This window comes from Mesitornis unicolor, unplaced genomic scaffold (assembly GCF_000695765.1).
Source record: "Mesitornis unicolor isolate BGI_N332 unplaced genomic scaffold, ASM69576v1 scaffold18188, whole genome shotgun sequence".
In the NCBI taxonomy this organism is placed as follows: Eukaryota; Metazoa; Chordata; class Aves; order Mesitornithiformes; family Mesitornithidae; genus Mesitornis; species Mesitornis unicolor.
Genome location: NW_010202764.1, coordinates 1,804 through 18,761, shown reverse-complemented (window position 1 = coordinate 18,761; position 16,958 = coordinate 1,804). Strand labels below are relative to the sequence as shown.

Below are 16,958 nucleotides of genomic sequence, written 5' to 3'. Positions count from 1 at the left end.
TTTCCCTTCACCTGTCTCCAAAAAGAAGGTGGATAAGTGCTGAATACCTGGATTGGCCTTGTGATTTGTGTACCTGCTTAAAGGATTCCCCGGTTCAAGCCTCCAGTAGATCTCTCTGATTCAAACTGGGGCAGTTCCAGTGGCTGAGGTTGACAGAGCCCCATGCCAGTGTCGGTTGCTGGTTTGGTCACTGACCTACTCAGTAATAGATCAGTGTTGTCTGACCTGGGAGAGGATATCCCAGAGGTCTGAGGTACTTTATGGGTACTTGGATGTTCTGCAGTGGGTTTCTCTCCCCCAGCATCACGTTTCCCTCACTAGAAGATCCAACCTAAGGAGTCTTTCAGCTGATGTTTCATCATAACCAGTATATTTCCACCAAAAGATTCTGTTTCACCAGATCTACGTTTGTTTTTTTCATTCTGGCAAGAAATCATTTCATCAGAAATTCCCTGACCGACTCCAGCTGTGATTGTTCACTTCTGAGCTGAGCAAATCTGCCCTTCACTGTCATGAGCCGCAGCCCCAGGCTGCTTTCTTAAGAGCAGCAGCAGGATGCTGTGGTCATTGCGGGATCCTCTGGACATCTGTCAAGGAAGTGCTGCTGTGTCACATTGCCAGGGAGCCCTTTGAAATGGTTGAAGGGGGAGCTGGTGGCAACGCAGGCTCTGCTTCCTGTTATCTGACAGTGCCAAGAAAGCGCAGTGCTTGCAAAGAGGTTGGATTCTTGCTCCTTTTCTCTTCAGCTCTCGGTGCAGGTGACCAAAGAGCTCTTCTGCAGCAGATCATTCTCCCTCTGTCCTTGCTTTCAGTATTTTCAGATAGCAAACTAACATTTAAATGAGAAGCTTGTCATTAGAGCTGCCCCAGCACTAAGGGGTCTCTTGGCGGAGTATTTATCAGCTGATGATCTTGTTTCCATTTGAGGTCAGAGGTGTGTGCTTTCTAGTTCTTTCCTTCCTGATGTCATTGCAGATAAGTCCACATCTTCAAAAATAGCCTTTGATCATGAACCTGTCGTCTTTGTGCATGCAGCCATCTGTGCCCAGAAACGCATTGGTTTGTGAAAGCAAACAGCTTTCTGCACCTGCGTGTCTGCGAGCAGCATGATTTATGAGCAGGTTTGCAGGCCCCTGGGAAATGTGGCTGATGGTAACACTGACAGAGGGTAGTGGAAAGTGGAAATCCTGAGCGTGTGCCTGTGCTGAGAAGTCGAGGGTGCTTTTGTCCTCAGTCACTCCAATTGAAGGATGCATGTAGCACTGAGACTTGGAAAGTTCTGTTCCTGGCTGTGCCTCAGATGTGGCCCGTGGGACAGAATCACTCATATTTACCCTTCTGCCTTGGTTTTTCCATGTGGAAGAGGGTAATTTTTCCAAAACTCACTCAAGCACTGGGAAGACAGAGTACTTTTTGTCTATGAGATGCCCACCTGCTGTCCTGTGTAGCCTTTACCTTACAGGCTGGCTTATATTTGAAGTCAGAGCTCTGTCTCTGGAGGATGCAGGAGTTTGGCTCAGAGGGTTTCTGCTCAGCAGTGCTGGTGCTCAGCAGGGAAGCCTGCTGTCTGATCTCAGCAGTGTCTTCCCAAGGCACTCCTCCTGTACCTGTGCCGTGTGCGAGCACAGGGAGCTGCTTCTGGGGGCAAGGGTGGGCAGGAGAAGAGGCAGGTGCAGGAACGGAGCAGGTTTCAGCCTTCTGAGTGAATAGGTAAGGACACGAGATAAAGCAGGGATTGGATCATCTTGCTGGGGAAGGAGCATTACAGATATGCAGCCACTCTTTGATAGTGGGTGTGGAAGAGCCTACCTGGTATTCCAGCTGTGTTCACACAGGCACGTGGTTCATCTTTGTTTTAAAAAACAAAACAGGGGATTAGAAAGTACTTGGGTAAGTTCTGTGCCAGCATAGGTACAACATCCAGTAAATTAATTGGGAAAAGGAGGAAGAGCTGAAGAAGAGCAGTGGCTCTGAGGAAGTGCTTGAGTGGTTGCCAGCTCCCTGAGGGGAACTCTGTGAAAGCTGCAAGCTGGTGCTGAGGACGTAGTGGAGAAGCTTTTCAGTTGAGCTACACCACTGCAAAGTTCATGCAGATGGGAAGAGATAAAAAAACAAACCCAAAACCATAGGATCTGAAGAGATCTTAAGTAATTTGGGGAAGGCCTTTACCAAAGGTTAATGTTGCCCTTCCACATGTTTGGTTGCCCTAGCAGAAGAAGTGAGCAGGATGCAGGAGGAACAGCAGGAGGAAGAAAGGAGTCCTCTGTATTTGTCCCACTCTCTACCCTTCTCTAAAGATCTGTTACCAGAAACTCACATCAGTGACAAGAGCCTTGTGGTCATGTCCAGGATGATGGTTCCCATCTCTTTATTCTCTGTCTCCTTCTCTTCGTCTGTCTGTTTCCACCCTTTCGCCTGAACTGTTTGGAGTCCCAAAGGGAGCAGAACCTTGTTTCTCCTCCCAAGAAATACCAGCACAGGGTCTCAGCTCTCTTTGGCTGCACCCTGACCAATGCAGAGGGACACAGGACCTTGCTCATGGAGGATTTCCTGCGTGCTGTCTTGAGTCCGCTCTAATTTCTCTTAGAGGCTCCAGATGCTGCACTGAGCTTCTCCTTACCCCTGTTAATGAAGTCATACAGCCAGGGCTGTATCAAGCCGGGGATTAAGGGTCCTCCTTTCTCCTTAATTGCAAACAAAAGATAAATTAAGTACCCAGTGTAATGTGTGCAGCTTGAGAGTCTGTGTTCAACAAAGGGGCTGTTCTGAAACCTGAAACAGCTCATTTTGCTTCAAGTGGAGTTATTTTACATTTCCCATTTCCTAAAGCTTAAGACAACTAGGTCTTTGGCAATGTGTCTCCTGTGGATAGATGTTACTGGGGAAAACTTACTGGTCCCTTCTCCTCAGTTGATAATGATTTTTGTGTGATCGGTTTTAGTAAGGTGCATCGTATGCACATGCTTGAGGGAATTTGGCTTCAGGCTGTCAGGCTTTAATGTTTTTCTACAGGTAGAAAAGACAACGCAGCTGGTTTTGTAAGCAGTCTGTTGTGATGGTTATAGGTATGCTTTGATGGCAAAGCTACTGGAAAATAGTGGGAAAAGTGCAGGAAAAATGTCCTGTGGAGCTGAGCTGTTCTTGCTGCCTCTTTTTTTCCCCTTCAGCTAGTAAGTGCTGACTGGGTTGTTTTGCAGCAAGGTAAATTAATTTTCTGCTTTGTCATGCTCCTTTTAACTGATACAAGGATGCCTTGCAGCGCTGCTCATTTCATATCAAAGCAAATGAGACAGCAGAACCTGCGTGGGTTTCGCCGGGTATTGTGCACAAGTTCTCTTGGTGGCAACATAGCAAACAGGCTCTGAGACAGCCTCTTCAGATCAAGCAGTTCTCTCTGGAAAAGGGCATTTCCTTCTAATGTCCTTATTAAAACTTGTCTCTCCTTTAGTTACCTTACTGTGCACAGTGCTGTAGTGGGCAGAAGAAAATGTCTGCCCTGAGGATACTGAAAAAAAGGCAGTGGTTTCCCAGAGCTAGCTAGTGTCTGGAAGGAGATGTCTAGGGATGTGCTAGCCCCCAGCGACTTAACTGATGGCATGATGTTAGAAGGAGGGGAAAAATGCTATGGTCCAGGTGGGGCAGGCTCACAACTGGAAGGAAGATGCAGGTCCTAACTCTGTGCTGGCTCTGGAGTTTGATTTGTGAGGAGTCGCCTCCTTCTTGGCTTTGATTTCCTCCCAGCAAGACCCTCCACAGGCCTGGGCAGACAAATTGGCTGATGTGTGCGCTAAGTGCTTTTCCAAGTGTTTAAGCAGTGTAGTGTTGGAAATATTTTTATTTTCATTTTAATCTAGTTAATATCTCCAAGACCAAATTGCTGCATACAGAAACTGCAAATGGGGAAGTCATAGGTTCTGTCTAAGCCCTGGAGGAGGCAAGATGAGATTGTTATATCCAAACCAGGCCATTTTTTACTCAGGGCAATTCAGTCATCTGTTTAAGAGCCTGTCCTTCAGTTGCAGTCTCATAATCCCAGGATAACCTCAGAAGGTCTCTGGTCCAATCTCCTGCTCAAAGCAGGGTCAGCCACGGGATCAAACCGTGGTACTCAGGGCTGCTTCCAGTTGGGTGTTGAAGGCCTCTGAAGACAGCGGTTGCCCCAAAGCTCTGGGCAGCCTTGGAGCTCAGTGATCTCTGGTCACCTGAGGAGCCTTCTGCTCTCTTTTGCTACAGAATGAAGAGGAGGAAATCAAGCTGGAGATAAATATGCTAAAGAAGTACTCCCATCACCGGAATATTGCTACGTATTATGGCGCATTTGTAAAGAAAAGCCCTGCAGGCCAAGATGATCAGCTCTGGGTGAGTGTTCAGTGTCACTTCTGTTCATCAGATTTGAGGCTCCTTTCTTCAGAGCTTCAGTGTGCGTGGCTTGGGCTCTGTCTCAGGGAAACTCTGAAGTCGTCGTTCTGAAGAATAACACATAAAAGAGAAAAATTGCTCCTCCCAACACAGCTTCCATCCCCTACGATTTCCTTTGAGGATGGGCATAAAGTAGGTTATGATACTTGACTCATGTTGTCAATCTGATTTGTTGTTTGGACTTTGTTTTTTTCCCCAAATTAAACATTTCTGTAATTTTATTTTTTTAAGGAAAGCGAAAGAGAGCTTGTCCTCTTCCTCCCCTTTCTTTTCTTGTTGGTTTCCTCTCCTTATTTGAATTGGAAAATAAAAAAGGGAACACGAGCATTGACAATAAAGCAAAGAAGAAAAATGAATCCTCTGAATTTTTTTGACTGCAAGATGTTTGGAGCTCTGCAACAAAATGAGAAATTCCAAATTTGAAAAAAAGAAAAATCCAATGTTTGTCAGTGCTCTTAGCTCTTGTTTTTCTGGTTTTACAGTTTCTAGAAAGGAAAAAACCAAAAGTATCCATGTCCTGCAATAAGCAAGGAGCATTGCTGAGGTTTTTTATTTATTCAGTGATGTGTGTGATTCAGGAAATGAGATTTCACCTCGCTTGGCATCCAGGAAGGTCGCACGTCGTTTGCCACACCTTGCTTGTGGTGGAGTGGGCGTTTGCAGATGGTATCTGTGCTGGCGCCCTGTCCGCGCTGTGGTGAGGCCGTGTTGTGTTTGTCTTCCTGCAGCTGGTGATGGAGTACTGCGGTGCGGGCTCTGTCACCGACCTGGTGAAGAAGACGAAAGGAAACTGTTTCAAGGAAGACTGGATCGCCTACATCTGCAGAGAGGTTCTCAGGGTGAGTTGCACCAGCAGAGCTGTGTTGCTCGTTTGCAACGAAACAGCCTGGCCAAGCCTTTGGTCGCTAACACAGGTCACTAACGAGCATTCCTGTTTTAAGGTTTTCATGCATGGGGCTCATGGGCTGTGATCCTTGAGTTCAGGAGAGCCCAAGGAGCCAGCATGATGGCTGCTTTACATCCCATATTAGCGTCATTAATCCCATTTTCTGTATGAAGAAGAGAAAAATCCTGTTTCCTATGGCAGATAGCCATCTTCTGAAAGTGCGGATTCTGGCCATCTAGAAAAGTAAATAAATTTTCTGTTCTCAGTAAGTCTGTCCTCCACATCAGGAGATCTCACTGCTCGTTGCTTCAGCTGTTTGTGCTGTGTAAGATCTTTCTGTTCATAACACATTTACCTGCGCACACTCAGAGGCCACTTTTTCACACTATTAGAAGCAATGTTGACTAAGCAGCACTCCCAAAATCTTGAGGGTGGCCCTGCTGGGGCAACATTCCCCAAGACAATTCTTGGGGCTGTATTTCATTCTATGCAGGCTTAGGGCTTTATTTTTTCTTTCTTTTTTTTTCTTTTTTTTTTCCCTCCTGTAAAATACAGAGGATAAAACAATTCCCAAGTGCAGTCTAGTGAACTAGCCTGGAAAAAAAATAAAATGTTGGAACCTGTCATTCTAAATTCAAAACCCATTACAGAGTTACTGATCCATCTTCCCTGTAATGGAGTTTTACTACTTTTCTAAATAGTGGTAAGATAAATGTGTATTCTGGGAGCTGGAATTCAAATGGCATGCCAAAGTAATGCTTGAACAGGGGTAAATCTTTGCTCCTGGAGCAGAGGAGTTGAGAAGCGTGCTCAGTAGAGAACATTGCCATCTTGCAAGGATTTGGACTGCAGATTGTAATAGCTGTAGCTGGAGAGCGTGGGGAAAGCTCTTCTGCGAAAAAAAAATATATATATAATTCAATGGTCTGGTTGGGTTGCTCTTCACTTGTGTGGCTGTAATATCTCTACTAAAGCAATTGCTGCTAAAACAGCTGATTTGATCTCACACAACTGAGCACCGTAACAGCATGCCGGTGTAAAACAAGAAACTGAATTTAGTCATGCCTGTTTCAAAACAGAATTACTAGGTTGCACGCAGACTGACAGTGTTTCCTTCTGGAAAATTTAGAAGCTGGGTTAAAGCCCTGTTTGAAGTCATTAATATTACAGAGGCCGAGCATTTTGAGTGAAGCATCCCCTGGCTTACTATGATTTATTATTTCAGCATGTTTCTTTATATCTATGCTAGTTCAACCATGGACAATTTTGGAATGCAGGAGGAGGCAGAATATTGCAAATACCAGCTGAATGAAAACAATATTCACTGCGTTCCAAAAGAGGTCTGAGATGGTATTTTAAACTTTCTGTGGTCAGTTTACCATTGAACATGGTTTTACTGAATGCAGGATTTAAGCCACTGTGGCCAGCCAGCTGCTGTCTCTGGTCCTCGTATAGAGAATTCTGCATTGCTCTTTCCATCTTCTGTTTGCTTTTAACACATAGTATAAGGAGGCATCCCTTGATTCTGAGGCAGAAGTTTAAAATATTGCTACCTTGTTTTCTTCACACTTGACTTCAGAGATGCACTGCTCCTGTCAGGCCTGTGTGTAAAGACAGCAATCAAATTTGCGGTGGCTGTCCTCTCTTCTCCCTGAAACTGGCGTCTTGCTGTTGCTAATAACATCTAAAGGTCTTTCGCTATGAATGAAGTCTGAGAATGGTCAAAGTCAACGAATGCCGCACTGATGATAATGATAGAAAGAAAGAATAAGGAAGCTCTGGTTTTCTTTTAGGGCTTGGGACATCTTCATGCTCACCATGTCATCCATCGAGATATTAAAGGACAGAATGTGCTTCTCACAGAAAATGCAGAAGTAAAACTGGGTGAGTTTCCTTAAGTGTGTGCTAGAAACCTGTTCGTATAAAACAATAACATTTCCATCTTGTCTCGGAAAGAAAGCAACAAATATGTCAAGTAGCATGTTGGTGTTAATAAGGTGTCTGTCACGTAGAAAGAGCTGAAAATGTGACATCTCCTGCAAGGATGTCGCTCACAGCCTGTGGGGAATACTGCTGCTGCCAGGCAGTCAAACACAGGAGCTGCCTGGTGCTTCACAGCACCATCGGGCCTTCACAGCACCATCGGGCCTTCACAGCACCATCGGGCCTTCACAGCACCATCGGGCCTTCACAGCAGATCTCGGCATGCAAAGACTTTCAAAATAAACAGGTTGGGGGAATAAATCATGCTAGTCCATTGCTGCAAGGGAAGCGATCTTTGAGATTTTCATAATTCTAACAATAGGTGAAATACTCATGTAAAGGCAACCTCTGTAAAGCAGCTCTTACCAATAGTCAGCCCTCAGAAATGTCAGAGAGTTTACTCATTTCCTTTGCCAGCTGTGACATGTCAGCGTTAACAACTTCTGATTTCCTCAGACTGAGCCCAAGTACATATCTCTCTTGAGGAGGGGGTGTCTTTCTTGGTTTGGGAGGACATCACAGGGAACGCATGGCAATGATTTTAAAGGCGCACTTCCAAGGAGAGCACTTATCTTATTTGGGATGATCTTTGCGCTTCCTCTCTCTTTAGTTGAAATAATTCACTGTGGAGTGGGAGAACAAAAATAATAAACATGGCCTGTGGATGTCGGGTAGGATGTTTGGCTGGAGCAAGTGAAAATAAGAACTTTAAATCTCATTATAGTTTTAACCTAATGGTGAAGTCCTGGCTTCACTGAAGTCAGAGGGAATTTTGTTGTTGTATTAAATGAAGCAAGATTTTGCTTGTAGACTCTAAAAGATATGTACTAGTTTTCAACTATTCCCTCTTAAAACTGGCAAGATCGGGGGTTTGTGTGTGTTTATGGTCTTGTATAGTGCCAGTCCCACCATTCTTCACATGGTTGACAAGAAAGTTAAACCTTTCTAACTTCAGGTAAAGATGAAACAGATTTACTGAGTACAACAATTTAAAAAAAAATTGTTTTTAGAGATGTTTAGCTTGTGTGTCTTAAAGTAAAGAAGTTAGAAACCCAAGAGGTCCTCAGTCCAGATCTGTTGTACGTCAGTGTTTGTGTGCATGCTTCCCATCAGAAGCACAGAGCGCTTCATGATCCCAAAGGCCAGGTCCATCTTATAATTGGAGGAGGTTTGCTGAACAGGCACACTTTTAAATTGTAGTAAAAATGACTGTGATTTGCAGAGGACGTGCAGCGAGGTGACATAAGCGAGAAAATCTGTTCCTTGATGGGAAGCGTAGGGCTGTCTCCTTTCAGTCCTCTCTTTTCCTTGTTATTTTGTCTTCTCTGTGAATAGAACTGAAGTGGATCCCATTAGGGTATCTTGGAGGTGTATCCAAAGAAAAATACAATCACATAATTATCAGTTGTATGGGTCCTTCCTCATATGTGAACGAAACCGTTTTGCCATGCAGTCCTGACGGAAGTAACACCTTTCTCGGTACAAAGAGCACGACACGATTCTCCCTTTGTAGTGAGTCCGAGATCAGAATAAACTAGTGTACTCTCCAGCTTGCTCTAAGACAGTGTATGAATGTAGGGAAGGAGCTATTTCAAACCCCTCAAAATGAAGTGATATGATAATAGTTTCCAGCTTTCACAAATGGCCATATTAGATACATCCAAATCTGCCTTGTTCGTAGGCACTATTTTTCCTTTCAGATACTGGTTAAAGATCTCAAGTCCTATTCAGTGTAGCATTTAGATTAAGCATAAATTATTCTGTAATGTCTTCTAGAGCAATTCATGTCTGCTGTAAGCTGCCTGGCAGATTTACCATGCTGTTTAGTTGATTCTTCTGTCAAAAAGGGGAAAAAAAGCCGGTTAAATGTCAGCTTTTGGACAAGATGTACTGGCAGAACTCAGGTTTGATGTGCATTGTAGCCCACAGGTCAGTGTGAAAGTAACCAAGTAAACGCTGCCATGTGGACACAACTCTTTAATTTCTTTACCTCTGCTTGGCTTTTCAGTGGATTTTGGTGTAAGCGCTCAACTGGATAGGACTATCGGGAGAAGAAACACGTTTATTGGCACGCCGTATTGGATGGCACCTGAGGTCATTGCTTGCGAGGAGAACCCAGACTCTACGTATGATTACAGAGTAGGTATTACAGCTCTGCATAAAGCAGCAAAACGCGCAGGTTGTTGCTGAAGTATTTCTTGAGTGCTGCATTTTCAAAGTTCAAACTTCCCTTCTTTTAAACCACAGTAATGTTATAATTGTACAAGTAGAAGGATTTGTAATATGTGGGTGGTGGCTCTTTTTAAGAGTGGAGTTTCATTATGAATATTTTTTTTGTGAATTATTAATACATGAAATACACTTTCATGAATTTCTATGCAAAAAACCCCAGTGCTGTACATGGAGGCTGCAGGTCAGGGTAGAAAAGACAGGAAGAGGTAAATTTGGAAGGAATACTTGAAGTAGTGTAGTACTAATATGACAAGTTACTGCTCTCCCCTGTGACAGAGCTGTTTTACCCTGTACTCAGCTGTGAATCCAGAGTTAAATGGCAGTAATTAGTATTGCTTCACTCAGGAGCATGTGACTGCAAGTTTCCGTCCCAGAATGATTTCTCACAGGGTGGCTGAGATGAGAAGGCACAGAATCTCTTGTATTTCAGTTTGTGCCCATTCCCTCTTGTCCTGTCACTGAGCACCACTCAGAAGTCTGGCTTGGTCATCTTCACTCCCCTCCCATCAGAAGTTTGTACCCATGTATGAGATCCCCTGAGCCTTCCCTTGTCCAGGCTGAACGGTCCCATCTCTCTCAGCCCAGAGCCTCTCAGCTCCAAGCCCTTAAACATCTTTGTGACCACTCCAGTGTGTCCATGGCTTTGTTGTACTGTGGAGACCAAGAACAGGCGCTTTTTCTGGCTCACCTCCTAACTCTCATAATATGCTGATGCTGTTGTAGAGAGACTTACAAAGCTTATTCTTTGTCCTGTTTCCAGCAGTGATGTTATTTGTCTGTCTGCACTTATGCAGGACGTTTTCCAGGGGTGGCTTTCTGAGCAGCCATCTTCTGAGTGACCCTCTGGTCACTCTTTTGGTTCTGGTGCTCTCTCGGTTGCCACTTTGCACATCTCATTTTAATTGTGGCTTTAGAAATCTTTATTAGAAGAACCTGTTGCTTCCATTCTTTAGTGACTCTCCTGTCTTGAGACCTTAAGTGCTGCCCTGGCAGAGTGAGGTCATGTTGTGTGAGTGTCAGTCATGACCAAAGAATGTTCTTGGATCTTATTTTATTATTCATACCATGTAAATCTCCTACTGAAACCTCAATAAATTAATCTCTTGTCTTCATTCCCTGTCCCCAGTCGATTTCCTTTTCAGAATGTGTACTTTTCAGAAGTTACAAGCATTAGGAATGTGCACCACTAATACTTGAGGTTTCTCTGCCTTCAGTAATAGTCACAGTTCATCTGCATGCATTTATGTCTGCTTCCGAATAGGTTCTGGAGATGGTAGTTTAAAACTGATCAGCGGAGGGTTTTGGGAGCGCTTATGCAGGCAATGCTCTGACCCAGAAGGTGCCATGGGGCCGATCTTTTCTACAGAGATTTATAGCTGATACGATGATGAGCAAAGTAGCAGGAAGCCACTCTGTAACTTCTTGCTGTTCTAGCTCTGATTAAATAAAAAATCATAACAAATTAGTAGAAGTATATACGCATGAATACGTGTATATACACACTGACCTCCACAAACACTGCTGTCATCCCGCCTTTTACCTGTCTGCTTCTCGCACTTTGAAACTCCAATCTAAAATTCTTTGTAGCCTGGTTGTTTCCCTCATTGTCCCCAAAACCTGCGGTACTGCCCCTAAAAGACTTTTTCAGTATTCAGTCATTTACTTAATAATAATGAATCGTGAATCTATTAAATTCCCACCAGTTTTGCTGTCAAATCCCTCCAGAAACTGTGATGCAAACTGGTTTTCAACTTGCGTAGAGCAGTTCAGAGCAGCTGGGCTGAGAAGGCTCTGTTGCTAAAGCCAAATCTAGTTAGAGTGCCAGGCTGAGTGTGAGCTGCTATTCATTGCTTCTGATCTTTAAAGGTTTGTCTGCTGTTGCTCCTTTTTTTAAGAAATAATTTTAGAGAAGCCCTGCAGGTTCACTTGCTCACATGCCTCTCATTTGACTGCATTTAGACACAAAAAAAGTAATAAAATAATGCACATGATTAATCAAGTGGAAACCTGTGAAGTTTTTACAGTCCCTGGTAGTGTTTCCGATTTACCTTCCATGACCAAAACCTGGCTCTTATCATCTAGATAAGCTGATAAAGGAGACTCCAGTCTGAGTTAGCTGAGCTGAAGGGATATTGCAGAGTAAATCTGACTGCAGGATGTGCTCTCCTTTCACATACCCAAAAACTTGTGGCTGGAGACTTTGTAGGCAACGTCAGACCTCAAGGCCTGGCTATAATTTCTGTTCCATCAGTGTAGAAACTCAGCAATGACTGCTCTGAAATAATTATTAAGACCAAGGGTTTTTTTGGCCAGGAGCAGGGGGGTGAGGCACTGCTGTGTCTTACTGCCTCATGAAAGCAGTTTAAGAGATTTAAGACATATTTAAACGGTGCCTGTGATATTCTGGCTCTTGTTTGTTGAATGCAGAAGGTCTGTATTTTGGGGCTGGCTGCTTAAATGATGAATCAGCTGTTCAGAGTTGCATGGGAAATGGGAAGCTTGTGGCTATTAGCACATTTCCTAAAGGCTCAGTAGGGAATGGGAGGGAGCAGAATGTACGTCCCTCCAACTAAACCCACCCAATCCAGGAGAGATCTGGGACGACTGTGAAAACAAACCAGAAAAAAAAATCAAACCCAAACCAGAAACACGAAAGAAAATAAAACAAAACAAAAAGCTTGAGCGCTGTAAGTTGCAATGTGCGATGTTTCTTTTCCTGCAGAGTGACCTGTGGTCTCTGGGAATCACAGCTATTGAGATGGCCGAAGGAGCTCCTCGTAAGTGATTGGGAAGAGAGGTGGGGTGTCTATGCGTTGTGAACATGTTCTGTGTTTAAATAGCGCATGCTTGACTAATGCTCAGGTGTACAAAATTCTGGTTCTGGATGCGTCTTTAAAACTAATCTGTGACTTTTTCTCATTTGGGCCCTTTTGCTTTCCTCTTTTTAAACCCTTTAAGACTATATTTTGATTCCTTGTCTTCATTTCCTACGGAAACAACAGGTTTTTTTTCTTAGCACTCTTGCTAGCATCACTTTGCCCACTGCCTGTGGGTACAGCAAAGCAGAAGTGATTGATGTGTTAACAGAAAAAATTGGCAAGAGTGGTTTTGGGTTTAGGTCACTAAAAAAAATATGCTAGGCCTAAAGGTTGTATTTGTACTCTGGGACTGAGTTGATTCTCACATGTTTTGGGATGAACACTGTGTCTGCTCACGTAATGGCCTTGGTCCATGACCACATCCTCAACCTGCCAGCGGATTGCCAGGGTTTTACAGCCTGCCCTCGCCTGCCTTTCGCAGCCGTCGGGCAGAGATCGACAGCTGCAGTGTGGATGCAAAGGCCTCGTGCATTTTTGTTTCCTTGGAGGACCGGTTGCTTTGGCCCAGCAGCCACGAAGCAGGTGTGCTGTGATGAGGCGTTCAGTCACTGCTGAGAGCACAGAAGATGTAAGAAATTATAGTCTGGCCTGAGCTCGGGAGCACGTAGGCTGTGTTTTTAAAGTACACGCTTGGCTGTTCTCCCATCATACTTGGTTTTTAGCAGCATTCGGGAGCCAGCTGGAGTTCGGGAGCACTTTCAGACGCTGTGCTTCAGCCTAGCTGAAGCTTAGTCCTGAGACATGAGTCCATGGGGAGTTTTCTTTGAGAGAGACTTTGTAGCTTTGCCTGCTGATTCCTCCTGCCACTTGTGCCTGATGTTTTCAATAGTTTTGGCAGGAAGATGCTGTGGACTATGTTCTGTTGCATTGCGTTTTGTTAAGTGTAGTACAACAGTGTCTGGGACAAACCAGACTTCTTCTGCCCCCCGTGCCCACTGTGTCACATGCTTTTGAAAATACAAAAGAAAAGGACAAAAAGAAAACCCCGTTGTGAGAAACAACAGCAGGTGGATGCAGGCAGAGAAGGGAATAGGAGGTAGTGAAGGCTTTGCCAGACCACAGTCAGTACCACTTGTACTGGTTCTGTAGTGCTCTAAGCCCATTCCTGGTAAGGGAATCACTGCTGAACACCTGCACGTCATAAGACATCAGCCTCCCTGTAGTCCCTATCAGTTGTCATTCAGTAGCTCGGTTTTGTGATGGAAGACCTCTGACCCTGGCTATTTCTCCCTGACAGATGGAGCACGCTCATAATTCCAGACAGAACGCCTGTGTTAGATGAGATGTGATGGTATTTACTTTCTGCAGTGTTCTTTGTAGCTCCAACTTTCCACAACAGTAACACTGAAGAGAAGTACATTGGGCTGGAGGGAAACCAGCATCTGAATGCATGGGCAGGGTGTGTTGCAGATTGTCTGATAATGGTGCTCACACTCCGAAACACAGAATAGCTGAAATGTGTGCTTAGTCATTACGCCCTGTGCCAGCGATGCAGTTTATGAGCTCTCTGCTTCGCATCAGGTTTTCTTTATCCTACATTCTCTTTTATGCTGTGAATGATGTAGCTAAGAGTGTGGTTAAAATTTAGCTTATGATTTATCTGAACCATAAGCCAGACATAATAAACAAGATAAGTATTTCAATCCCAACTTTAACTTCTATTTATGCGAAAACACCCTTTGGTGTATTAGAAGGGTGAGTTTTTTATATGTCCTCCTGAAGCCTTATATATAAAAAATATGAAGAAAGTTGTACTTGTTCCTGCTCTCCAGCCTTTCTTTCAAATCTCTTTTAGCAGGCAATAACAGCATATTATCGTGAAAGATTTCTGTGTACTCAGAGACTTTATTTCTTGATGTGGTGTGAATTTCATTGACTAATGGTGCAGTCCTGTGGCAGATGCTGTACTGCTGGAAGCGGGAGTGTTTGTGGGTGACTGCTCCTCTCTCTTGCTCCTGGCCTGGCTGGGTCAGTGAGGTCAGGCTGCAGGAGGGACACGGGGGTACATGCACCCTTCAATAGCTTGTGGTTTCCTTTGCAGCCCTGTGTGACATGCACCCCATGAGAGCGCTCTTCCTCATCCCACGGAACCCGCCCCCAAAGCTGAAATCCAGAAAATGGTAAAGAGATGTGCACACACTGTGTTTTGGCTGCATTGGGCTTAGGAGGATTTTGAGCTCTCTTGTCCAGAGACAATCATCTTGTCAAATCCTGCAGTGATCGGTGAGGTCTTTCCTAGACTGTTTCTAGTGCTGGGTTAAGCCTCAAGTGCAGATGTGGTTTACCTTTAGGAAGCAACACCTTTTTGTTGAACTCTGCCTAAACTGCAGCAGCCATTGCAGTTTCTAACGTAGGGCATCAAGGCCTAGATGGTCAGTCCTTTATCAGATGACTGCATGGACATTGTGGGACTAATTGCAGTCACTGTGGCCTGCAGAGAATTAGTTTGTCTTTTAAATGAAGCGTATGAAGGAAATCTTCACCGTATCAAAAGGGTAAGGACCTTTTTGAAAGAGTTGTGCTGGCCAGATTGTGGTTTTTTGTTGATCCAGATATAAATTCAGGGTAAGTCCACCAGGAGGGCGGTGGGGGTGGAGTTCCCCATCATTCACCCTCAGCACAGTGCTGGCCTCAGGACACAAACTGGTGGGGAAACTCAAATCATCTCACGCAGCCCCAGTACAAAAGGAAACCTTGCAAAGTCAGTGCTTTCCATCACTCAAGAGTAGCTCTTGGTGTACAAGTTGAACAGGATTATTGTTTTCCTCCGCTTTTTCTATCTTTTTTTTGTCAGGTCAAAGAAATTCCTCAACTTTGTTGAAAGCTGCCTTGTGAAAAATTATTTGCATCGTCCGTCCACGGAAACCTTGCTGAAGCATTCTTTCATCCGAGACATGCAGAACGAGCGGCAGGTCCGCATCATGCTGAAAGACCACCTGGACAGGACCAGGAAGAAAAAAGGAGAAAAGGGTAACGTGACAAAAAGGAAAAAAAAAGGCACTGCACAGAGTAGATCCTCTTCCAATTGTGGCAGTGAAGCAAAAGGCAGATGCAACTGAAATAACAGAACCAGGGAAACTGTGGGAATGTGTTGTCCTTGGTAGCAGTGGGGCCGTTTTGAAGATCTCTTTGCTAAAGCGCAGGTCCTTAATCACGTTTAGGTGCTTAGGTCTTTGAAGCTGGAGTGACCCTGGTTCACTGAGACCATCCCTAATGCTCATCTGAGTGAGGAGTCTAGGTAGAGACTAAGTCTCTGTTTTCTTGAGTATCTAAATAGTACTAAATAGTGCTTTTCCTAGTTTCTTAGTTCATTTGTCTGTCCCTGATCCATTTAATTTGCCTGTTGTATCTCCATATAGTTTTTAGTCTGTGAGTTCTTTGAGAGCAGAAGTGCTCTTCAAGTGTTTTGCACTAAAGAGACCTTGAAAAGGTCTCCAAATGTGTGTAGTGAGTCATCTGTTTCACAAAGGAACAAGAGACAGTCTGAGTTTGTTGCAAATGCTGGCCTTATAGAGCAAAACCTGGAAGAGAAGCAGTGGTGGAGTGGGAATGATGCTTTGTATGAACACCCATGCACAGCCAACTGAGGGCTGTGCAAAGTGGAGGGAGAGCCACAGCCCAGTGACCAGGGATGTTCCCTGCCCTCTCTCTCCTCAGGGCGTTGTGAACATCAGCGAATATGAGGGCAAACTCTGAAAGCTCTGTGCAGTTGGAAAGTGACTTTTAAACTCAGAGTATTGATTTGACAACAGAAATAGTTGTGCCTAAAATGAAATTGCTCTTGCGATGGAAGTTTACCAGCTCCAATAGTACTTGCAAATTCCACCATCTCTATCAGCCGCGAATCTCAAAGCACATTTGAGTGGACAGACAGCGAGTTAGTTTCTCAGAAATGCACTTTGGTGGAGGAAAGGCAGTGATAACAATCACTTTTTGATATAAAGCTATATTTTGATAGGAAAATCACAGCTCCCCTGATAGGGAGAACAGTGTGAAATTGCCAGCCTATACAGTTCAAAATTGTGACTTCAGAAAAATACAAGTACCACTTTAGCAGGCCATAGAGCCAGCAGTACAGAGCAGGACCAGTTCAGAATTATCCCTTAAAAGCTGCCTTCGTTTTAGTCTTGAAGAGAACTTTTAAAGCGTGAGTCAGCTTCTTCTGAGCTGCTGTGCTAAAACCAGCATTAATTTATTATCTCTGTGTCTTGTTTTAATTATTCACTCCAGTACAAAAGGAAACCTGGATTTACTGAAGGCCTCAGCTTAGCCATACAAACAGGTACACAGTAGCAGAGAAGGGCAGCACAAGCTTTTTGTGTCCTATCTAAATTTATTTCTGAAGAACCCCGCTGCTTATGGAGGTTGGATTTCTCTGTGGGTTTAGCCTAGTTTATTTCAGATTATGGAAATAGGTTAGCTTTGCGAAACCAATACAGTCAGTCAAGGGAAAAGATGGGAGTGTGTAAAGGGGCTGCCCTGAAACATTATCTGAACTAGATTTTGAATTATATATGTGGATATCGTAGCTCCCCTCAGCCTCCCAGTGCAACCTGTGG

General features: G+C 44.2%; 1 protein-coding gene across 1 annotated transcript in view; it reads left to right on the top strand.

Annotated features, from left to right (window-relative positions):
- Nucleotides 1–16,958, top strand: part of LOC104545371 (mitogen-activated protein kinase kinase kinase kinase 4-like) — a gene marked incomplete at both ends in the record, with an annotated part of 51,382 nt that overhangs the window by 32,625 nt on the left and 1,799 nt on the right. The window contains 7 exons of the mRNA XM_010190499.1: nt 4,234–4,359; nt 5,148–5,258; nt 7,099–7,189; nt 9,297–9,427; nt 12,243–12,297; nt 14,441–14,519; nt 15,194–15,369. Coding sequence (XP_010188801.1) covers nt 4,234–4,359; nt 5,148–5,258; nt 7,099–7,189; nt 9,297–9,427; nt 12,243–12,297; nt 14,441–14,519; nt 15,194–15,369 — 769 coding nt within the window. The remainder of the gene's footprint in view (nt 1–4,233; nt 4,360–5,147; nt 5,259–7,098; nt 7,190–9,296; nt 9,428–12,242; nt 12,298–14,440; nt 14,520–15,193; nt 15,370–16,958) is intronic.